We start from the raw sequence: 23,535 nt of genomic DNA on the forward strand, positions 1-23,535 counted from the left end.
CCTCGACAGCCTCCAGCAGGCCTCCCCTGCCTGTGGCCAGCCCTGCTCCAGTGGTGGGTGGAAGGAGCCCCAGGAGCTCCCAGGTGCACTGCCGGGAGGCCAGGCTGGGGACACCCTGGGACCACAGCCCTAACACCTGCTCCCCTCTCAGGAGACCAGAGTGGCAAAGGCCGAGGTGCCAAGACTGGCCCCTGCCTTGCCTCCGGGACCCAGGGGGAGCAGCCTTGGATGAACCCCCTGTCCACTGTGAGGTCCTGGTCCTTGCCCTGTGGTCAGGCCAAAAGGGGCCGGGAACTTGTTTCTCCTTAGAGGCCCTTGGAACATTCCAGAACAGGCTGGGGGGGGCAGCTCCTCCATCCTGGGAGCCCCACCCACTTCCACGCAGCAGTGATGGGGGTTGAAGGAGGCGCCTGCTGGGATCAGAGGTGGGGCTGGGACTCCCTCCACACTCCTGGGGACACGCGGTCTCCCCACCCAGGCTGACAGCAACACCTGCCCCAACGCCACCCCAGAGCCACGTGGGGTGACAGGCCTCTGACAGCCCCTTCCGTGGCACGGGAGCAGAGGCTGGGCAAGGGCAGACCGTGGGTCCTGGGTGGCAGGAGTCCCCTGGTCTGAGGCTGCTGGCTGGGTGGGGCTGTAGTGACCCAGGCTCAGCTCCCGGGGGCCACGCCAGGCCACACGCCTCCCAGGAGCCACCAGACCAGGAAGACAGAAGGGCCTTCGCCCGGCCACAGCTGCCCGGCCCCTGACCTGCTCCTCCCGGGGTCTGCGGGCTGTGGGAGGGCCCTGTCCTGGTCCCCGGGGGCAACTCGGGCCAAGAGCCTGCCTGACCGCTCCCTTCACCACTGGGAACTGAGGCCTTTAGTCCAAAAAGATCCCTCAGCAGCAGAGAACCTCAGTCTCAGAGTCCACTCAGTCTCTCCCTGACACACGCACACCCGCGTGCACACACACACACACACACACACACTCGGCCAGAACACACCCACTCTCACCTGTACTGGGGGAAAAAAGTTTTCCATTTTTTTTTGTTCATTTTCTTTCTTTCTTTTTTTTTTTCTTAAAAAGGACCTATCCAAATATCTGGATAAAAAATGGTTTGCGTTTCCTAAGAAACTGGGCTTTCCCTTCCCTGGGGGGCGTTTCTCTTCCCTGGGCCCCGCTGGCCGGAGGCGCCTGCTTGCCCTCCTTCCCTTCTTGCCTGTGGATGGGGAGCGTCGGTGGGGACCTGGGGGGAGAGGGTGAGGGAGTGGGCTGGAGGAGTCCGCAGCGGAGGGAGAGGGAGAGGGAGTGTGAGAACGGAACTGACCCCGAGGGACCTGGAACAGGGCAGGAGGTGGGTGGAGGGAGGGCCACCTCCTGGCCCCGCGAACTGCCCCGGGCCTGCCCCAGCTCCCACGGGGAGTGAGGCCAGGGAGGAGCACCAGCCCTCTGGGCAGCGCAGGGCGTGGCTTTTCTAAGGCTGGTTGTGGTCGGACGGGGGAGGAGCGGGGGCAACTCCAGCTGTCAGCCTCCATGAGGAGGCTGCCCCGGCCTCCAGGCACGGCCACCACCTGTCTCTGATGGCCCGTGGTTCTGGGCACTCAGCAGTCCCCGTCAGTGGCCATGGCCACCAGCATCTCGCTCTTGCCCATCTCCTCCAAGGCACTCGCCAGGCTGTTGAGGTCCCCGTCGTCCTGCTGCAGAGCTTCCCAGAGGTCCAGGATCACGCCCGTGGGGCTCGCTTTGGTGGCAAAGTAATTCAGGTACCTGGAGTGGGAAGGAGAGGGGCATGTGGCACGTGGAGCGCTCAGTGCCTCCCAGGAGCCTGGGGTGGAGGAAGCACAGGAGGTAGGGAGACTTGGGCTCCAGTGTCCCGTAGTCCTGGGTCTGAATCCCAGCAGGCTGAGGGGCCCTGGCAAGTCAGTGGCCCTCTCGGAGCCTCAGTCTCGTCTCTTAAATGGGAACCTGTCAGTCAACTCCCGGCATGGCAGACAGGATCCACGCTCACACAAAGCAAGGGTCTAGCCTTCTCTCGTCCTGTCCACAGGACAGGCTGGGGGCGGGCTGGGGGCGGGGCGACACGGCCAGTCTCTCCTCTGCCTCTGCCCGGTTCTCTTTTGGTACCAGATATTGAACCCAGGGGCTCTTTACCACAGAGGCGCATCCCCAACCATTTTTATTTTGAGTCAGGGCCTCACTAAGTTGCTGAGGCTGGCTTTGAACTTGCGATCCTCCTGCCTCTGCCTCCCAAGCTGCTGGGGCGACAGGCCTTCGCCATCCACGGGGCTTCCTCCCCCTCATTCCCTGCCTGGTCTTGCCCCATGGACTCCCGAGAGCAGGAACAGGGCCTGCGCCATCTGAGAGTCCCACTCGTCATTTCCAGTAAGATCTGGTCTACAGCACCTGCTCGGGGCAGGGTGGACATTGAATGAGTCACTTTTGTCATCACAGGCCTCTAGCATGGGAAGTTCTCACAAAGAGTTTTTTTTAATTAAAAATATTTGTTTTTAGTTGTAGGTGGATTATCCTCATTTATTCATTTATTTTTCTGTGGTGCTGAGGACCGAACCCAGGGCCTCCCACGTGTGAGGCAAGTGCTCTACCACGGAGCCCCAGCCCCAGCCTCACAATGAGTTTGACACCGAGGTGTGTTCTGTCACTGGGCAAGTGTTTTGGGGACATCTGCTCTGTCCCTGGCACTGAGGTGCTGGAGGTGACCCCACCTAGCTGGTGCCTGGGCTTGGTCTGATTCTCAGGTCGTCCCCCAGATGGGCAGGTGGGGCGTGTTGCAGACCACGGTGGGAGGGCACAGCCTGGAGAGTGAGGTGATCTGCAGCCGGCCTGGCTCGGAGGCTGGCGCTCGGAGCTCAACCCTCCACCCTGGAGCAGCACCCCCAGACTTAGCGCCTCCACACGGAGCTCCTGACCTGCCATCAATGGTGGAGACTGATGCCACCCCTGTCTACCAGACCGAGGACGAGGCCACCTGGGCTCTGGTCCCGGACACTCACCGGTCCATGGAGAGCTTCTGCGCCAGCAGCCGCCAGTCACTGCCCCGCGAGCTGGGGGCGTCGAGGCTGTGGCATATCTTTTGGCGGATGGACAGCGGGATCTTGAAGGCATAGGGTCCCAGCTGGGTGGTGACGGCGCTGCCGGGCGCAGAGCAGAGGGCGTCCAAGGAGCCAGCAGGAGTCTGGAGGGGAGGAAAGAGGGCCGTGGTGCTGGGCGTCTGCTGCTCTGGGCTCCCTGCCCTGGCCAGCTGCTCAGGCCAGGACCTCTTCCCCCAGGAGCAGGCTCCTTCCCAAGCCCCAGGACGTGTGGCTGCTCCCTGGCCCTCAGGGGCGTGTCATAGGCTTCTATTGTCACGGTAGGTGTCTGCTCCTGGCTAAGGCTGACGCGTGGTCAGGAAGCCTGAAGAGCCCACTGCAGTGCAGCCCACGCAGACCAGTTTCTATAATGAGGAAACTACAGTCCAGAGGGGGCAGAGCCCAGGGTCCCCTGCGAGTGGGGGGCAGAGCTGGCGCAGGGCTCTTTCTACTGCACTGAGAGGAGGAGCAGCATTGTCACCCTGGGTGGCCTGGGCTTTTAAACCTCAGTCTGGTTGTACAGTGGCTGAGCACGGTGGCTCTGTCCTTGTGCCGACCTGGGTCCCATTGCTGTCGCGACTGTGGGATACCTGCCCTCCCTAAAACCTGCTTCCTCCTCTTCCAGACGTGGACCATCAACGGTCTCCCTGGGGTTGTGCCGATTTAGTGAGGTGACGCGTGTCACCTGGTCACATGTACCTTGCACAGGAATGGCACACAGTGATGGCTGTTAACCAGTGCTGCTCTGACTTGGGAGGTGAAGGAGAGGTCTTTGTGGGAGACGCATTTCTGCCCACGGGAGGGGACCCTGGGTCCATGTGCCGCAGCCCGCCTCACCTCGGCCAGCGTGGTGTGCAGCTGGACTATCTGGCCCTCCCCTTCCACCTGCCGCACGCAGATCTTGCAGGTGAGCTCGGTGGCGGCCAGGCTGTGCCGCTCCAGGGTGAATGTGCAGTGCAGGGCCTTCTGGCTGCCACTCCAGATGTGACAGAAGGGGATCTCCTGCGGGAGGCAGGGGTCAGGGCCCAGCCAGTACTCTGGGGCCTGGAGGCCAGGAGGGTGGGGCCCTTGGGTGCATTCAGGACTCCCCTCAGAAGGAAAGGGGAGAAGAGCTGTGAAGCGCCCCGAAGCTGGCTGGCTGAGGGGGTGCCGGGGTGCCGGGGTGCCTGAGCCGGACACCTCGGGGTCCCCCGCTGCAGGGTGGGGCAGAGGCTGTCAGGACAGTTGCACACTCAGGTGGCCAGGCCTCTTTGAGCACGATGGGTGTGGGCTCTGTGTGACATGAGAGAGTGACAGGCTGTCACGGGCCCAGAGGCTGGGGTGTTCCTGAGGACGCATGGAGACCGGCCGGGCAAGACAGAGGGCGTGAGGGCCGTGAGGGGCGAGGCTGGGACGGGGGCAGGAGCAGCCGGGTGCCCCCAGGCCCCCCAGGCCCCCCCCCGCCGCCTCACCTGGTACTTGGCCAGCAGCTTGCTCCTCCAGTGGGCGTGGGGGACGTCGTGCAGGGAGAGGCGCAGGTTGTGGTAACTGTCCTTGAACAGCAGGGGCTTGGGCTCCTCCACCAGGTAGCCCCCCAGCGTCCGCTCCAGCTCTAGCACCTCCTGCGCCGGGGCGGGGGCAGGGACTGCATCAGGCTTGGCCTTGGGCCTCTTCCACTAGCGGCTGAGGGGTGGGGCGCAGGGACCCTCCTGAGCACGTGCAGGACCCGGGGGACCCGTGAGCAAGTGCTTTGGGTGAATGGACGTGTGGGTAGATGGATAGATGAACAGGACAGCAGATGGACAAACAGACAACCAGACAGTGGGAGAGGGGAATGGATGAGTGGACTTAGATGGCTGGGCGGTGTGGACAGAGGGATGGAGAACTGTGGACAGACAGGAAGAGAAAGAAGGCTGTGGAAGTGGGTGTGGAAATGGGAGGAACATGAATAAAGGGATATTAAGCGGATGGAAGGGAGATGGCGGGGGACAGTGGGCTGTCACCAAGTAGGCCCATGAACAGAACTCAACATGGATGGACAGACAGACGAGGGGTTTAAGAAGCAAGCCCATCAGTAGACCTTTCGTCTTGATCTCCACACTTCTCTGGCCAGAGTGGACCAGCCAGTGCCCAGCACCAAGAGACCCAGGCCTAAGAGCATTCCCCAGCAGCCTCCAGCCCTTCCCGGGCCGCCTGGGCTCCAGACGGGTGGTCCCAGCAGGAGACCCTGTCCCCCCGGCCCTTCACCTATGGTGCCTCAGCCCACAACACGGGACGGACCACAGCCCAGGGAGGGAGGGGCAAGGGGCTGGCATTCTGCTCAGGCTGGACGCCACACCTGGGTGGCAGCCCTGCTCTGTCTGGATGCCCTTCCCTGCTGTCTTGGGCTCAGGTATGGTCACCCTCCCCATGTGCCCTCCTGCAGACCAGGAGCCCCGAGAGCCTCTGCCTGTCTCCCGCTTGAGGCTGCGGCCTGGTGCTGCGGCAGGAAGGGAGCCGGCAGCTGGCTGAGGCCTGGCCGTACCTTCAGGGCCACGGGCGTGTCCTCGAGGCAGTAGACCCTGAGGCTGTACTCCAGGGAGGTGCACAGGGCTGGGGCGAAGACGGCCAGCTGCAGCCGCTTGCAGGCTGCGCGGGAGTAGGACTCGCCCGTGAAGGCGTAGGTGCCCAGCTGGTCCAGCAGGATGTGGCAGGACCTGGCCTCCAGCTGGCAGTAGCAGGGGGTGTTCAGGGTCTCCTCGTCCAGGGTCACCACCTCCTGCAGGGCACAGAGGGTTGGCGTGCACAGGCCCTGGGCATGCTGGCGGGCCTCTGCGGGCCTCCCCGGCAGGTCGGGCAGCCTGCGCTCCTCACCTCCCAGTGGCCCTGGTGGGCCTGGGTCTTGAGCTGGAAGATCCAGTCACCAGCAGTGACCTCGGCACAGTGGGGCACCGTGAGGATGACCGGGCGGCACAGCAGGAGGCCCGTTGGCCCGCAGGTCACCGCGGGGCTCAGTACTGTCTGGGTCCCTTCTGACAGGGGGCTGGGGTCAAGCAGAGGGCAGAAAGGAGGCTGTGAGAGGAGGCTGAGGACTCTCAAGGGCACAGGCTGCTCTGGGCCTCCAGCTCTGCCCACAGCCTGGGCCGAGGGCAAGGCTCTGCCACCGAGCTCCAGACCCCGAGGTTTTGGGGACGGAGGAGGCAGAGGAATTGGCGCACCCTTAAAGCTGTTTCCAGAGTTTTGCGGTCACACCAGAGCACTCTCCACCAAGCCTTAGCACACGGCTTCAAAGGTTCTGCAATTTGGGGAACTTTTTTTTTTTGGTACCAGGGATTGAACCCAGGAGCGCTTAATCACTGAGCCACATCCCAGCCCTTTTTATATTTTTATGTAGAGACAGGGTCTCGCTGAGTTCCTTAGGGCCTCAATGATAAGTTGCTGAGGCTGGCTTTGAACTCATAATCCTCCTGCCTCAGCCTCCCAAGTGGCTAGGATTACAGGTCTGCGCCACCGCACTTGGCGGGAACGTTCTTAACAGATATGGCTACATCACCCTCCAGAGGGCTGGTACCAGTCTGTGCTCCCACCATCATGCCATGGAGGGCTAAGTGCCTGGGCTCTGGGAGGATGAAGATATTATTGTTTGGAAAAAAAAAAAATCCTTGTGAATTCCTTAAGCAAAAATAATTCCCAATATCTCACAGATATTCATTAATTTCCACTACGAATTAGGTAGAATGTTTTCTCATAAACTACAGGTCACTGTGTGTGGTGGGGGGGAGGAGAGAGAGATCCCTGGTTCATATCCTTTGCTCATTTTCATCTTGAGATATTCAATTTTTCTTATTAGTTTATAAAGGCTTTTTACATAGTGAGGATATTAGCCCTTTGTCCTATTTGTAACCTGTCTGTCAACCACTCTCCACTTCTATGATTTATGGGCAGGTGGTGGGGAGGGAGGCAGAGTCGGGCAGCCGGGGTAGGGTGGTTCTCTACTCACAGGGTGCTTTCCGCCTTGTTGATAAGCAGGTACATCTCGTAGAACTTGCCCTGGGGAATGGCTCCATTGGGCACCAGCAGGCTGACCCCTGGGGGGAGAGGGAGGTCAGCAGGGAGGGGGCAGGGGGGAGGGAGTCAGGAGAACAGGGCTGGGAGGTGGCTAGCACAGGGCAGAGAGGGAAAGACATCCGAGTGCCAAGCAGTCACCAGCCAGCGTCTGGGGTCTGGGGCCTGGATGCAAGGAGAGGCCCAGTCATGGCCTCTGCGGGCCTGTCCACTACACAGGGCTGCCGACACTGCCTGGGGCCTGAAGGTGTCGGCCCCTCACCCCTAGCTCAGGGCAAAGGCGGGACGGTGCTGATGACCAGTTTTGCACCGAGGTGGGTGCCCTTTCTCCACTGGAACCTGGGACAGTGCTCTGCAGGGCTGCTGAACTGTCCCTGACCAACAGGATGGTGAGGCTCTGCGAGTGGCTGACCCAAGGTGCCCCTGGCCTAGAAGGAGCAGAGGAGGACTGAACCCTGGGTCTTCCAGTTGGCACCTCTGTTTTACCGTCCCCTCTTGCCCTTGAACCCCACTGTCCCCATCTGAGAAATGGGGGGAGGGAAGCCCTGTCCTCTGCTGGCTGGGTGGTGAGCTGTGTAGGGACCGGCCGAGAGGCAGGGGACAGGCCCACCTGTGCCCGGGATGCTGAGCCTCCCGCCCAGGCAACCGAAGGTGCCGCTGACACTGCTGCCCGGGTCCCGGGGCAGGCCCAGGGGCTGCTGGGAGCCCAGGCTGGCGCTGCGCAGGTGCAGGAAGTGTGCGTCCCGGGAGAAGTCGCCAGGGTAGGTGCCCGGCGGGTAGGTGACCCCCAGCAGGTCGGCCCCATCTGGCCGGCCGGGCCCGGAGCTGGTGGTGCTGGAGCTGTAGACCTTGATCTTGAGGCTGGGCAGGGGGTCGAGCAGGGGCGAGTTGGTCATGGGGATCTTGTCGGCCGCGTCCTGCAGGGCGTACACGGGCCCGCGGTAGGCGCCGGCGCTGGCTGTCAGGTCGGGGGGCACCGAGGGGTGCAGGAGCTGAGGGTTGCCTGTCGGAGGGGGGTGACGGTCAGTCAGGCATGCCCCGCTGGCCGGGTCCTGCCCTGTCTGGGCTAGGTGCCCTCCTGTCCCACCCAAGGTCCAGCTGCAAAGGCTCGACGGCCACCCACTTTGGGAAGCTCTGGGCAAGCTCCGGAGAAACCCTGGGAGGGAGGAGGCAGCCCAGGCTCTGGTCACCCCTGGGCACCCCCAGGTCCCCTGCCTTGATGCCACCCCGGCTGCCCGGGTCCTTACTGGGCCTTGCTGTCTTGAAGTTGACTGGGTGAAAGCCCCCAGTGAGGGCAGCAGACGAGTCCGTGATGTCCGTGTCGAAGTCGCGACAGTTGCGGCGGTACACCACTGCGCCCACGGCCATGAGGACTGCCACCACCACCAAGATGGCCACCACGAGGCCCGTGTACAGGGCCACATCTCCCGAGGCCTCCAGGACTGCGGACACAGGAGGGCTACGTGAGGGGCAGGCCCGCTGGTCCCGTGCTGAGGTCAACTGAGGTCTGCCGTGGCAGGCTGGGGACTCGGGCCAGCCTGGGAGCCTCTGAGTCAGTCACTCTCTCTCTCTCTCTCTCTCTCTCTCTAAGTATTTTTATATGTTTTTAGTTGTGGATGGACCTTTATTCTATTTACTGACACGCGGTGCTGAGGATGGGACCCAGGGCCTCCCACAGGCCAGGCAAGTGCTCTGCCACCGAGCCCCAGCCCAGCCCCCAGCCCGTCTCTACACTAGTAAAATGGTCTCCAGACCCCGGGCAGCCTCCACCCACCAGTGAACTCACTGCTTCCTGCTGGGGAGACAGGGACTGTGACTCGGTGACACAGGGAGTGCGACTCGGGGACGCTGGCCACCTGATCTGTCCTATCAGAGCTGAGGCTGAAACCACAGTCTCACTCTGAGCCTGCTGCACTCGCATAGAACCAAGGTCCTGGTCCTCGGGATCTTCAAGTGCCCTTCCAAATGCTTTGCTGGGGGCGGGGGCGGGGGGGGGGCTGTGACATGAGCCATGGAGTGGGAGTGGTGGAAGACGGATGGGATGGAGGTGACCCATGTGACACGGGGAGGCTGTGGCTGGGAACACTCTCCAAGGCCATGTCAACAGAACCTTCCATGATGACGACAATGTCCTATGTCTACAGTGTCCGCCCACAGCCACAGAACATGTGGTCCCTGAGCAACCGAACGGGGCTGGAGCAAAAGCCCCATCGGTTCACTAAAGCTGACTGGGGGCTGGGCGCAGCGGCAGACACCTGGAATCCCAGCAGCTCAGAGGCCGAGGCAGGAGCATGGCCAGTTCAAAGCCAGCCCCAGTAAAAGTGAGGCCCTAAGCGGCTCAGCCAGACCCTGTCTCTAAATAAAATACAAAAGAGGGCTGGGGAGGGGGCTCAGTGGTCGAGGGCCCCTGAGTTCAATCCCCGGTACTCCCCTGATTTGCGTTTAATTTATTTAAATTTATTTAAATATAAGCTTCAAGAGCCACATGTGACCAGTGGCTATCACACTGGCCAGCTCAGGCAAAGCCAAGGTGGCAGCCGTTGACATGGCTGCCCTTCCGCTGGCCCTTCTGGGAGCTCCAGGAAGCACCCTGTGCTGTGGGCCTCAGTTGTAAGGCCACTTCCCTCTCCGATTCCCCCAGCCCAGGGGTCAGCTCGAGCCTTATGTCGCAGTAGGCCATGGCCTTCCGCCTGGACGTCTGCTCACTTCCGACAGCCGCCTGGCCCCTGCCCCCCAGTGGTCCACATTCTTGGGCTCCCCCGTGGACCACAGGTCCCTCGAAGGCCTGGGCTCCTACTTCCCGAGGCTCCTGCACTGCTCCCCACGTGGTGCGGCTCTGAACCTGATGTCCTTGCCCACACTGGGGCCACTTGCCTCGTGATTTAAACTCTGGTCCCCTAGGGGGCTGGCCAAGGGCCTCACTGCTGGTCTCAGGATTCCAGAATTACGTGGACGCTGTACTTTAGTTACCACGGCCAGCCTGCCGGACGCTTTACTGCTCTGGACTGTGCAGTTCCGTGGCCATGGGGACCCGTGGGGCGGGGGCACAGGGCTCTCGGGACACAGGGCAGTGGGCATCTGGGGTGACTTGGGAGGTGCGGCCCAGCTGCCAGGTTGCAATACAGGGCACTGGGGTTGACAGGTGGGGCCCTGCCCGCTGGCCCTGCCCCACGGAGGGAGGCCAAGGGCACAGGGCTAAGAGCACCAGCTTTGGCCACATATTCTGGGCTCAAGCTCTGGTTCTGCTGTTTCCAGGGGGTCCCCAGGTAGGTCCCTCTGAGACTTGGTTTCCTGCCGGGCACGGGGGAGCCAGGGGTCTCTGGGGGCCTCCCCGTCAGCCCAGGGCCCGCCTGCCTGCCCACGATGGAGGGCAGATATGAAGCGTCCAAAGCAGGAGGAGCCCCAGGAGCTGGGCACGGTGGGTGCCGTCCACCTCCCTGCCCTGCCCCCACACCTGGAACCCCAGCCAGGGAGGACCGTGGGGCGAAAGAGGACAGCCGTGAGATGCACTTACGGTGGCTTTTGGGGTCGCTTAGAGTCCTCTTATCTGTTGAGGGAAATAAAGGGAGAGCCAGTGACACAGATGACAAGAAAGGATGCAGAGAGGGCGATAGACACGGCGCAGGTGAGGGTCAGCTGTGGGGGCGGAGGCAGGGCTGGCACCGGGGCGGGCTGGGCGTCCTCCCCGGTCCCTGCCTGGGACTCACTCTGCATGCACAGCCCGTCCGTGCAGTTCTTGGAGTCCAGCAGGGTCCCGCTGCAGTCGCGGCCTCCGTTCTGGGGCGGGGGCGCCATGCACTCGCGGCTGCGCCAGTGGGCACACTCGGTGCTGCAGGCCGACCACTTGCTCCACTCTGTCCAGGCCCCGTCCACTGCACGAGCAGGTGCAGGCGCGGTCACCCCGCAGCACACACACAGCGGCGCTCACGCACACACCTCCACGGCGGGACAGGGAGACAAGCCACAGGCAGGCCACTCAGAGAAACCCACACCACAGCCACGCAGCCTCGGGCCAGCAAGTGGCCACGGGCACCAGGTGGACAGAGAACACAGAAGTGCTCAGACACAACCCGATGCACAACTGCAAACCCAGAGGACAAGCCCCGCCGCCACCTGGATCCACAGCCACAAGGAGAAAACAGCCAGACACGCAGGGGCAGGCAGACGGGGATGTAGGAGACAGAGGGTTAGACTGCTAGCAGGACAGGGCCCCGCGGACGGAGTGCATCGACACTTGTATATGTCAGCTCTGGAACCCTGGCCAGGGGCAGGTAAGAGGCCCAGGCTGCAGCCCAGAGCCTCCACCTCAATCTCAGCTGCAGCCCAGGCCCAGCAAGAGGTCAGAGAGGGGAGCACTGGGCCAGCCTGGGCGGCCCCCTTCCCTGTGGACACAGGGGAGAACGTGGCCCTGACTCTGGCATGTCATGCAGGTAGGTGGGGATGGGCGGGCTGGTGTGGGCGGGGTGCCACCTGGCCAGCGGCCCTGACCTGGGCACACGGTGGTGCAGGCGGTTTTCTGGAAGGCCTGGCCCTCGCAGAAGGCACCTCCATTGAGCGGGGCGGGGTTGGTGCAGGTCCGGGTGCGCTTCTGCCAGCCTCGGCCACAGCGGTTGGAGCAGGGCGACCACTCGGCCCAGCTGGACCAGCCGCCATTCACTGTAGGGACAGCAGTCGTCACCCAGGTGGCCTGGCTGTGGGTCACAGTGGCCCCCAAGCCCATGCCCACTCCCGGTGAGGTCTCTCTGCTGAGACCTCCATGGGGAGGCTGAGCCGTGACACGGGCACCAGGAGGACCTGGGGGTCACTGTCTGCTCCCTGACCCATCATGCCGGGAGAAACAAAGGTCCAGAGGCCAGCACTTACTCAGGTCACCCACTCACAGCGGGCGACCTGGGACTCTTTCTAGAACATTCTAGAACCACCCTAGCTGTGGCTCTTTCCCTTGCACTCCTGAGGCCAAGGGGTCAGCAGAGAGCTGCACACAGTCCCGGCAGCAGTCCCCAGTCTGCCAGGACAACAGGCGGGGTGTGGGGGTCCTCACTGGGGCCCCTGACCTGGCTGCCTGGCAGAGGTCTTCTTCAGGTGGCCAGGGGCTCTGGACCAGGGTCCAGTTCCGACTTGGAACCCAGGAAGGTCTGGCTTGGCCACTAATTTTTTGCTGTGTGACCTCAGGCAATTCACTTCCCCTCTCAGGGCTGCCCCCTCCCCGCCTGTTCAGGGGTCCCGCTGGCCTTGGGTTGGGGCAGGGTGGTGGGACATAGAGCCCCAGGCCCTCTCCCCCCCTTGGCCGTTCGCTCCCTGCAGAGCCCCACCGTAGACGATGACGGTGGCGGTGGTGCTCCGGCGCTTGGCCACGATGTTCTTGGCCACGCAGGTGTAGTTGGCCGTGTCCGACAGGCGGGCCTGGCGGATGATGAGGTTGTGGTCGATGGTGATCAGGAAGTTGGTGTCCTGGGTGGGGTCGATGACATCCTCATTCCTGAGCCATTCCACCTGTGGGGTAGGAATGGGGTGGTGAGGACTCAGGGCCTGCCCCCTACGGGGGTGGTGTGGACCCACCTAGAGGGACAGGAGGGGTCTGGCCACCAACAGAGCTGCAGTCCTGTCTGTGTCCATCCCACAGTGCTGACCCAGGGAGGCACCTCCACCGGGCCGGGCACCAAGCTGGGAGCCCCGTCCTCCAGCGAGGCAGCCTGGGAGGAGACCCACCCCCAGGGCCCGAGTGAGGACAGGGAACGTGTCTGGAGCATGAGGACGGTGGCGTGAAGGGACCCAAAGGGGCACTGCCCTGGATCCAAAGGCCGTGTGGCGAGGGCAAAGGTCACCAGCCTTGGGGCTGGTGCACATGGGGACACACTGAGACCTCTTGGTATCCATAAGTCCGGGCCTTGGCTCTGGGTGGGAAGGCCTACTGGAGATGGGGCCCAGGTGCCCAAGGAGCCCTGGTGTCCCCACCCGTGGAGGGCCTGCTGGGGTATGGCCTGTGCCACCTTCTGCAGGGGTGATGGCTCCCCTCTCAGTTCAGAGCCTCTCCCCACCTGTGACATGGGAGGCTGAGAGGCTATGGGCGCAGCGGCTGTGGCAAGCGTGAGACTCGTCTGCTCTCAGCCTGACCTGGCATTGCCACGTCCCCACTCACCTCGGCCACAGGCACCCCCTCTGGGGGGCGGCACTGCAGGAGAACCTCGTGGTCCAAGGGCACTTCCTTGCCCAGAGGCTCCTGGTCGAAGTTCTTGCGCAGGTCTAGAGGGCAGAGGGCACAGTCAGGTGGGGGGCAGAAGGGCACCCGAAGTACCCACCATGGCCACCAGGGGGCAATGCAGCCAAGGGAACGGCTGACTGCGCTGGGGGAACTGGGTTCCCTCCCTGAACTGGGGGTCCCTGGCCCAGGCGGCCCAGGGCGGGGAAGAAAGCTGGCAGTTTCCCTCTGTAAGATGAGGAGGGCCACCGGGAATGCCCAGTTCTGGGCTAGGAACCCTGTGAGCTGCGGGCGGGTTCCCAATGTCCACAGAGGGCATCTCCAGCCATAGAAGTGGGCTCCTCCTCTGGCGTCCAGGGGAAGGGAGAGGCCCTGGAGGGGCCAGGGAGCTTACAGGCGATGCGCACGTAGGCCCGGCGACTCTTGGTGGTGCCCGCGGAGCTCCAGGCCACACACTGGCACCAGTAATCCTCCAGCCCAAAGAGCTCCTCCACCTGCTGCCGCGACACCTCGATCTGCACCTCGCGCACCCGCAGGCCTGGGGGGGGAGCGCGGGTCAGGGGCAGGCCACACTGCCACAGCCACCAGCTGGTCACCGCACCAGCTGCGACTGCCCGCCTGGCCTGGATCCCGCATGGACCCAACAGCCCAGAGAGCTGGCACTCACCCCGGGACTCATCTCCAGACTCTTCAGCAGAAGGACCCAGACCCTCCATGTGGCCTCCAGGCCCTGCAGGTTCTACTCCCTCTGCAAATCTCTTCCCCAAAGCTCGGGGGAGGACCAAGACCACCTCCTCCAGGAAGCCTCCCTGTCTGCCTCCTGTTTCAGAATTCCTAAGGCTGCACCCCCTTACCAGAATGGATCCTACCCAATCCTCACATGGATTGTTAAGTCCCTGAGGACACGACTGTAGACCTTGCTGTACATGGCATGGTGGTTAGATGGCTGGCCAGGTTTGAATCCAGGCCCCATCTCACTCCCCAGCTGTGTGACCTTCACTATGTTACTTAGTCTCTCTGAGCCTTGATTTCCCATCATAGTAAAACACCAAGGATAAACTCTAAATGACTCATGGCAATTAGCTTGTCAGAACCCAGCCCAGCTGGGCACAAAATGACTCTGGCAAGTTGTTTGGATCTTATTTAGCTCTTCCTTTCACATCAGAGAAACCGAGGCCCAGAGAGGGTAAGCGGCAGGCCCAAAGTCCCCCAGCAAGCTGCCAGTGGAGTGGGGGTCAGCTGTCTGGTATCTTGCCCAGGTTGAGATCTGTCCCCTAACAAGCTACTTCTCTGGATCCATCCCAATAAAGTCATCGCTGTCACTCTCCCATATTGTCACAGGTGGGCTCCCAAATAGCAAGGAGAGCCCCAGTCCCAATGGCAAAGGAGGTGACAGTGGTGTGTCAGAGAGGGTGGCCTGCCGTGCCGGCTGCCGGCTCTGAGATCAGAGCTGCAGGGCCCACAGAGCAGGCCGCACCCCTCCTTCGCCAGCTGGGAATCAGGTGCAGGCCAGGGTCGCCCAGTGGAGGAGGTATCCGCCGCACCCCGTAAGCCTGGCACCCTGTCCATGTCTCCCAAGCATGGTAGCTGAGTGGCAGGCCACGTGTGGCCGGGACACCCAGGGGGACCACCTGCCTGAGTTGGCAGGAGCTGGGGAGTCCCCTCCTGCTGGCCTGGCCCACAGCTCTGTGCTCCCAGGGCCCCAGGAGCACGGCAGGGCTGGGGTGCAGAGCAGGAGCCTCGGCCAACCCAGCCTCACTGCTACCTCGACGGTGGCCTGTGAGCTGCATCCACAAGTGCAGCCGATGGGGACAGTGTGCCCCAATTTCTGTGTGCCTGGTGGCAGGGAGTGGGGGCCATGCCGTTACCGTTACCCACAGCCACGGGCCGTTATGACTCCTGCAAGTCATCCGAGAGGGGCCCAGCAGGCAGGAGGCCGCCAGGCTTTGCCTGGACCCCCTGGCTGACCTCTAATAAAGGCCAGAGGACAGAGGAGACTGGCGTTCAGATGCCTACCATCTCTTGTGCTGGATATGGTCCACTGTCACCGGGGCTCAGATAGGTCGGTGACTTCCCCACAGCCACACAGCTACAGAGTGAGAATATCTGGGGGGTGTGAATGTGTGTGTGTGTGTGTGTGTTTGCACGCATGCCTTTAAAGTGTTTTGATATGGGGTAGGAATGGTAGCTTCAATCTATTTTTTATAAAAATGAATCGTGGTAAAACGCACATAACCCACAATGTGCTGTCGGAACCCTTTTCAACATCCAATTGGGCAGCCTTAGTACATTCTGGGGTTTTTAGTCTAGGTGAACCCAAAATCCAGGTTTTTCATGCAAAATAGAAATCAAAGGAGGGAGGAAATAGGAGGGAACAGGGAGAAACAGAGAGGAGGAGAGAGGAAAAGAAAAGAGAGACACAAGGCAGGCTGGACAGACACACGAACACACACACACACACACACACACACACGTCAAGGGAGGGCCGGGCAGTGGGGAGGAGCTGGGAGCTCAAGGAACCTGCAGACACCACAGTCCACTAGGGCCGGGGACACCCTTGGCCTGGGGCTGCTGCAGGGACAGCAGTGAGTGTCCCCTCGGGGTGCCAAGCCTGTCACCCAGGCTTGCTGCGCTGTGGACGGGGCTGCTGGCCCCGGGTGTCCTTGGGAGGTGAGGAGCGGGCTCTGCCACCTCTCCCTCCTTCCTTCCTGGGATTTGGGGGCACCCAGCACCACCTGCACGACGTCTGCTTCTCATCGAAGCGTCGCGCCTCCCAACACTCAGGAAGTCTGGGACTTTGGGAGACGCTCAAAACTGGCGACGTCCATGTAAATCCCCAGCCCCGCTGGCCCCGAGCACAGAATAGGGGTCTGTCACTTGTGTGCAGGGAAAACAGTCCCTTCCATCACAGGAAGGGCCTGGAAAGTTAGGAGGGCCCTGGATTCTCTTGGGTGTCCCAGGGCCCAGGGTTGTGGATGGGGCTCCCCTCTCTAGGTGGGGGCAGAATCTCAGTCCCCCCTGAGCTGACCCCTGACCTGAGAAAGAAGGTGGAAAGAAAACGCAGGTGGGAAGGGATGTGGCAATGTCACCCCAGGCCAGGCGGGGACGCGTGGCCTGTCTTTGGGGAGATTCCCATCCAGGGTGACGCCCAGATGGGAATCTGAGGACGGAGGGACGCGGCTGGGTCAGTGCGCGTGGAGCCCTGGCCAGAGCCTGGGCCGCGGGACCCACCGGTGGCCTCGTCCAGCCCCTCCTGCGTGGCGTGGTCCTTCTGGCCGACCCACTCGCCGTTGCACTTGAAGTAGACCTGCGTGGCGGGGCGGGCGCGGCAGCGCAGCTCCACGGGCTTGCTCTTCACCAGGTAGGCGTCCTGCGGCTCCTGCAGGAAGTGGGGCAGCGGCTCGGCCGGCGCCGATGGGAAGGAGTCGGGCAGCACCTGGCTGCCGGGGTCAGGGCCTGCGGAGTGGGAGGCAGACGGCCGTGAGCCCAGGGTTGGGGCCCGGGGCCCTCTGACACCCTGGGGACTCGGGGGAGGCAGAGGACCCGCTGAGTGACCTAGCGAGCTCTTCATGCCTCGGGCCTCCGCCTCCCCATCGTCCTGCTCTTCAGAGGCGGAGCCTCTGGCAGTCCCAGGCTCCAGCTGGGAAAGCCAGGCAGCCCAGGGAGGCCGGCGCAGGGAGGCTGGCCCAGGGAGGCCGGCAAGGGCAGTCCCCAGGACCCCCCAGCGGCCCCTGCCCTGGCCTGCCGGGCCTCGCTTCCATTCCCCATGGTGAAGGCACAACACGGGAGCTGGAAACCCTCGGAGGCTGGGACTTAAACCAGGCCAGCTCTGTCCTGGAGCCACAGCTGCCCTTTCAGCCCCAGCCAGCCCGATGACGAGGTGGGGACAGCCAGGGCCTGCAGGGGCGTGGCGCGCTGGCTCCCTGGTGCTCAGCCCCCACAGGCCTCCTCCTCTAGGGAGCCCCAGAGGCAAGGCCCGTCCCCATGGGACTCCACCTGGAGCCCTGCGGCTGGCCCCTCCCAAGGTGGCTCCCACCCAGCGGGTCCACGCCCACCCACGTGGATGAGGAAACTCCGGAGAACAGGCGAGGCTGTGCCCAGGGCAGGGCTGCCCAAAGAGGCCAAGTGGGAACGCCTGGGTCCCTGGAAAGAACAGCGCCTCGGGAGGGGACAAACAGGAAGGGAGTGGCCAGGCCGCGGGAGGAGGAGACCAGGCCCAGCCTGCGATTGGCTTGCCAGGCACTCAGGAAACTGGCTTTCCAGGGCCAAGTGCCAGACCATCAGGAGGCTGGGACATGCCGTGGGGGGCCTGTCCTCTGGCTAACTGCTCCAGAGGACCCAACAAAGGACGCCGTGGGATGGACACATCTGCCCGGCCCTCCACCAGCTGAGCCTGCCTCAGCCAGCACTGGGGTGGGAGGCCAAGAATGGACCCTGACCTGTCCACTCCAGGAGGCTGTGGTGACCTTTGGGAGTCTCCCTGTAGGCAGGGCCTAGGGGACACCTGGTTTTCCAAGAGCAAAATGAATAAAGCAAGTCTGGAGACCCCGATGTCACTGTGCTCCTGTCACTGGCTCCAGGCCCCGGGGGTGTGTGTGAGAAAGATGGACAGATGGACCCAGGGACCTGAGGGAGGGAAGGAAGCCAGCCAAGAGCCGTGTTCCGGGTGACCCAGGGCAAGTGCCTGAATCTGCCCTGTCACCTCACCTCTGAAGAGGGCCAGGAGGCAGGGGGGCACTCAACCTCTCTGGGCTCTGGAGACCCCGTGACTGCCTCAGAGAGGGGCTGGACACAGGAGGCACCTGCTGCTGCATCTGGACCACAAGGGCTCTCCAGGCAGCAGGCGCCGTTTTCTGCCCTTTCAACAGTTAAATCATCTCGTTTCTGAACAACCCTGTAAAGTGTCCTCTGTTCATCCCTATTTTATAAATTGAGGCTCAGAGAGATGAAGCAACTTGCCCAAGGTTGCACAGCTAGCAAAAGGCAAGGTTTGAATCCAAGAAACAGACTTCCGTGTTTGGGTGTCACCCAGAACTCCTTGCCTTGTGGCTGAGGTAGCTCTGTGACACTGTGGGTGTTCCTGCCCTTGGGGATCCCAGGAGGAGCACCCTGACACTGGCCGGGACTTGCAGCTGATGGCCTCTCTCATCAAGAGCAGGGCTGGGACCATCATTTTCATTCAAAACTGGACAAACTGAAGACCACACAAACAGGACCAGTGACTTGCCCTAGGCCCCCTGGTCTGGGGGGCAGCTAACCTGGAAATGGCACTGAGGATTCCTGAGCCCAGGCCTGGCTTCCCGCACCTGCTCCCCTCTACAGGCTGTCTGTCGGAAGGCGCGTCAGCAGGCCTGGGGTGGCTGGGTGGCCGGCTTGGCCGCGCTCATCCCCCTTCTAAACACGCTGCCCGGCCCCCGGCTGCCTGCTCTCTGCGGCACTGCAGGCCGTGTTTACGACGGTTTTGTAACCCTAATGCCGCTCATTTATAAAGCGGGCGCAGATGCGATGGAGGAAGCAAACATTAGACATCCATTAGCGCAGGGCCGCGCCCGCAGCCCCGCCCCGCCCCGCGCTCTGCCCGGCGCTGGCGCAGACATTCATCTCTGGCTTGGGCAGGGACACAGCCCGAGCTCTGCCTGGTGGCACGGGATGGCTCGGTATGGAGCTGGCTCCCCCTTGCCCACATCCCCACGGTCCAGGGGATAACGAGGCAGGTGCAGACAGGAGGCCAGGGAAAAGAACCAAAGGACAGCCAAGATTCCTCACCAGGGGAGCCTGCGGGGACGCGCTAGCTGGTACACAGTAGGTACGCAGCCGGTGGAAATAAAGCGCCCTGTGGCTGAGGGAGGCTCGGCCAGTGGTCCAGGTGGAGGTGACCTAAGCCAGGCCATGTGGTGCTGGGGCGGGGGGAGAGTAAAGGTGCCCAGGGGCCCGTGGGCCCTATTTTGCAGGGCACCATTCAGAGGACACGTCCTGTCCCCTTGGCGCATCCCAGGACAGCCCTACATGGAGGTGCTCGGAAGTTTTTGTCTTTAGTACCTCAATAAGTTTTTACGGCGTTTCCAGGTCCCAGAGAAAGTCCCCAAAGCTGGAAACTGATTAAGTAGCTACATCCCAAGAGAAGTCTTTATATCCTAAACGCTAAGTAGCCTTTTGGAAAATGCTTAAATTGAGACAGAAACAGAATGTTTTCGCCCCATTCCTAAGTAGTCACAATGACATGCCGACGGGGATGTAGGCGCCCATTGGGCACAGTGCCACCTCCCAACCACAGAAGCAGAGTGGACACCGCCACCCCTACGACTTGGGTACTCCAAAGGGCCCAAAGCTCAGCTTTACAAAATACGGTGCCAAATCCAGGAGAGCAGTGACATAATGCTGAAACTGGGAGCCACCTTCCGAGGTCGTTGCTGCAGAGTCCAACAGTGTCCCTTGGAGTATGGAAATACCCTGTGGCACCCTGGGGTGCCGTGGCATACAGCTTGGGAATCAGAATCCTGCGGGTATGGCACTGTGATCATCCCATCTTACAGACAGGGAAACTGAGACCAAAGTGTCTAAGTCATCGGTTGGGGGCTATGACACTGGCAAGAACAGAGCTGGGGGCAGATTCAGGGAACCTGTCTTCTAAACTCCACTAGGTGGAAATTGGCACTTGTGTGCGCAACAGCCTACGTGCTGCGTGCCTACGTACCCGTGGGCCTACGTGCTGCGTGCTTACATACCCGTGTGCCTAGGTGCTGCGTGCCTACGTACCTGTGTGCCTAGGTGCTGCGTTCCCACATACCTTTGTGCCTACGTGCTGCATGCCCACATACCCGTGTGCCTATGTTCTATGTACCTGTGTGCCCATGTGCTGCTTGCTCACGTACCCGTGTGCCTACGTGCGGCGTGCCCACGTACCCGTGTGCAGGGGCTTCAGATACTCTACCTCCTCCCAGTCCTCAACGTGGGGATTATGTGCCCATTTTACAGAGGAAGGCACAGGCATCGAGGGACTTCAAGGGTTCCCCGGCCAGTGGGACCAGTTCCTAATAACACAGCTCACTTGGGCCTACGTTGCAAACCCCTAGCCGTTAAAGTCACCTGCGGGCTCGGAGCCACACGTGCTTGTTCCCACCTCCTGGCTTGGGCACACCTCTGCGCATCTTTACTAAGGGCGCCCCCGGGAGCCGGCCCAAGCCCCTGCCAGGAGGGACATTTCCCACATACAGCGTGCGGCTGCGTGTGTCTCCGCGAGTGTCCTAATAGCAGTCCCAGACACAGTGACAGACGGTGAAACACAGGCAACCCAGCCCTGAAGGACGGAGCCCCAGCCTGCATCTCAGGGGACTGACACTGCCACGTGGCCTTTCCCTCTAAGGCCACCACCTTAAAACGAGGAGGCGGGCCAAGTCACTGCCTCAAGGCCCCCTCTGGCTCTAACGCTCCCAGCTCTTCAGACCCCACGTGGGGTCTCTGTTCCCCTGGGAAAGCGTCCTCCTTCACAAAGCACGTGTGCACAAGGTTGGGTGTCTTTCCTGCCATCGCCACTCCTGCGTGGCTCACCAACCCAGCAGGCTGGCTGGCCCGGAGGCGGCTGTGGGTGGCCCTGGAAGGCGACAAGAGGCATTTGCAGCAGACCCTCCAGCCACGCCCCACCGCCTCCCAAGCCTCAGATCAACATGAGCACCAGGGCCTCTGGGTGCTGCCTCCTAACTCACCTGTACACCTGCCTGTGTCCACAGAGGTGACTTAAAGGGCCAGCTCATCCAACATCCCCTGCCAAGCCCCCATCCAACTTTAACTGGCACACCCCGGGGCTGGGCACGCGCTGCTGCCCTTCTCAGCCAGGTCTCCTCCGGTCGGACTCACCAGTTGGAAGAGTCTTCCTCGCTATGGCTGCCACCAGCCACTGCGACCTCTCACCTTCGAGGTCACACTGACCTGCACATCCTCTTGCCTGGGACAGTGCCCAGCGTCTGGGGGAGTAGCTGGCCCTCCTGACCTGCCCATCTTCTTCTGAACATACAAGACAGTTTTGCACGCCCACTCTCTCCTGGCTGCATCATGGCCAAGGTCCCCGACTGGGGAGGGGAGGTGCCAGGATGCATCTGGCCGTCACCTTCTGCTTCTGGCAAGAGCATTTGGAATGGGGAGTTCCAAGGCTCCTTAACGATTCTGGTGGCTGCTCTTGGAGCGCAGGGACATACCACAGCCTTCTTGGTATCCCATGAAGTCCAGGTCAGGGTACCTGTCTGGAGGGACCGTGGAGCTGGCAATCACGAAGGACAGGGCTTCTTCCCAGGGGCTGGCCTGAGCCGCGCTCACAAGCCCCGTGGAGCAGAGGTGGCAGAATCCAAACCCCTAGAGCACGCAGGCCGAGGACACATGCAAAGGGGACTCTGGGAGGCGGAGGCAGCCCCCAAGGTTCTTTTTTAAAAAAAATTTTTTAGGTGTAGATGGACACAACACCATGCCTTTATTTTTATGTGGTGCTGAGAATCGAACCCGGGTCCTGCCCGTGCTAGGCGAGCTCTACCGCTGAGCCACAATCCCAGCCCCAGCCCCAAGGTTCTTGAATGGGAGACTGTCACAGCCCCTAGTGAGAACCAGAGGGGCCTCCTTCCATGACTGAGACTTGACCCCGGGGCCCAGGCTGGGTGGGTGTGCAGCAGAACAGGCTGCCTGAAGCATCACCAGACCTGGCTCAGGTCCCAGCTCAGCCCGGGGAGGTCTCCGGAAGGTATTTCCCCTCTCAAGGCCTCAGTTTCCCGACCTATAGACAAGGGGAGAGCAGTTCCTGGCCTGTCAAGTTCAAGGTGCTGTTGTGAAGGTCATCTGAAAAACATGTCAACCTGCAGCAGTGTGTGCACCAGAGAGGGGCAGCAGGCAGCCGCTGGTCCCTCACTGAGCTGTGTGAGGGGAACCCTCAGAGTCCACACTGCATGTCCCTTAGTCTGCTGTCACCTGAGCCCCCAGGACCCTGTATTCTACCTGCTCAGAGAGGGAAGGTGACTAACGTGACATCACACAGGAATTGAATGGTTCAGCGCTAGAACCCAGTTTCTGATTTGGGGTTGAGGTAGGAAGATCAGATCCAAAAGTAAGTACAGTCACCGTGGGACGGGGGACAAACGCTTGGGCTCTTTCTATTCCAGGTCCATCTCTGGTCGGCCCTGATGTCTAGGGCAGAGGCCTCACTGCGAGGCAGCAATTGTGGGACAGGGAGGGCCTTGGCTGGACAACCCCATGGCTGGCTTTTGTCCCTGGTCCCCCAGGCTCAGCACTGGGGGGAGCAACCTGGGGCTGAGCAGGACAGGGAGGGGAGAAGGGGGCCAGGCGGGGGGTGAGGAGAGAGAGACACCCCTGCTGGGCACATTCATCATGGGCAGTCACAGTCTTTCTGGAGCCCCTGGACACCCGCTAATGCTCCGCAGACTGACCTCCCACTGCATGGAAAGTCTCCTCCATTCACCACGAGGCCGTGTGCGCAGTGGGGGTGCGGGGAGCTGGGGGAGAGGAGCCCGCTGATTATTATGTTTTAAAAACACACAACCCCACGCGGTCGGACCCCTCCCTGGACACAAAGCCCTTCCTCCATCTGGCCCTGGCTCCTGCGGCTGTGGGGTTCGGGCTGGGGCCCCCTCAGAGGCAGCTACAATGGCCGCTACTGATGACAAATGGGGGCTGGTGAGCCTGGGGGGCTGAGTTTTTCCTAACAAAGAAGGCCCCTAGCACAGCTCTTTCCCACACCCTCCACAGACCCGTCCATGCCCAGGACGTCACTTCCTGTGCAGGCTGCAGGAAGTGGCCCAGCCAATGTGGGCAGCTGGGGCAGGGGCGTGCATCCTGAAGGGGGGTCCAGACGCTCCTGGGAAGCAAGCCGCTCCCTCCCAGGATCAAGGGGCTAGCGAAGGTGTGGACGGGGGGCTGGGACTGGACTAGGCCACCCACTCACACTGGTCTACCTGACTCACGGTGGCAGCTGGGGAGACTGACCCCCACGCTCTCCTTCTGACTCTCAGCCAGGCCTGGGCCCCTAGGGCCATTTTAAGGCCCAGGTCTGATGGGGTCCCCGCAGCTGGAGGCCTGGGCCCCGAGAAAAGCTTTCTGTCCCCCTGTCCCCATCCCCTCCCAGGCGAGGAGCTCGGAGCCCTCTGGTCTGCCCCGCTCTGGATACCGACCACCCATCCCACACCTGGCACTAAGAACCTGGGGCGGCACACATCGCCCACACCACAGGCTGCTCCATTGTACAGA

The 23,535-nt window shown here is 62.0% G+C and overlaps 1 protein-coding gene across 1 annotated transcript in view; it reads right to left on the minus strand.

The window, feature by feature from the left end:
* Positions 1-882: 882 nt before the first annotated feature.
* The window catches only part of LOC113194642 (netrin receptor UNC5B), a 72,902-nt gene continuing 50,249 nt past the window's right edge, over positions 883-23,535 (minus strand). The window contains exons 2-17 of the mRNA XM_026405801.2: positions 16,525-16,749; positions 13,688-13,831; positions 13,234-13,337; positions 12,407-12,587; positions 11,583-11,750; positions 10,802-10,966; positions 10,609-10,641; positions 8,342-8,536; positions 7,705-8,097; positions 7,030-7,117; positions 5,904-6,072; positions 5,575-5,808; positions 4,523-4,672; positions 3,909-4,073; positions 2,997-3,178; positions 883-1,752 (exon numbers count right to left, since the gene is read on the minus strand). Of these exons, the coding sequence (XP_026261586.2) occupies positions 1,587-1,752; positions 2,997-3,178; positions 3,909-4,073; positions 4,523-4,672; positions 5,575-5,808; positions 5,904-6,072; positions 7,030-7,117; positions 7,705-8,097; positions 8,342-8,536; positions 10,609-10,641; positions 10,802-10,966; positions 11,583-11,750; positions 12,407-12,587; positions 13,234-13,337; positions 13,688-13,831; positions 16,525-16,749 (2,762 nt within the window). The 3' untranslated portion in view covers positions 883-1,586. The remainder of the gene's footprint in view (positions 1,753-2,996; positions 3,179-3,908; positions 4,074-4,522; positions 4,673-5,574; positions 5,809-5,903; positions 6,073-7,029; positions 7,118-7,704; positions 8,098-8,341; positions 8,537-10,608; positions 10,642-10,801; positions 10,967-11,582; positions 11,751-12,406; positions 12,588-13,233; positions 13,338-13,687; positions 13,832-16,524; positions 16,750-23,535) is intronic.

Source organism: Urocitellus parryii, unplaced genomic scaffold (genome assembly GCF_045843805.1).
Source record: "Urocitellus parryii isolate mUroPar1 unplaced genomic scaffold, mUroPar1.hap1 Scaffold_139, whole genome shotgun sequence".
In the NCBI taxonomy this organism is placed as follows: Eukaryota; Metazoa; Chordata; class Mammalia; order Rodentia; family Sciuridae; genus Urocitellus; species Urocitellus parryii.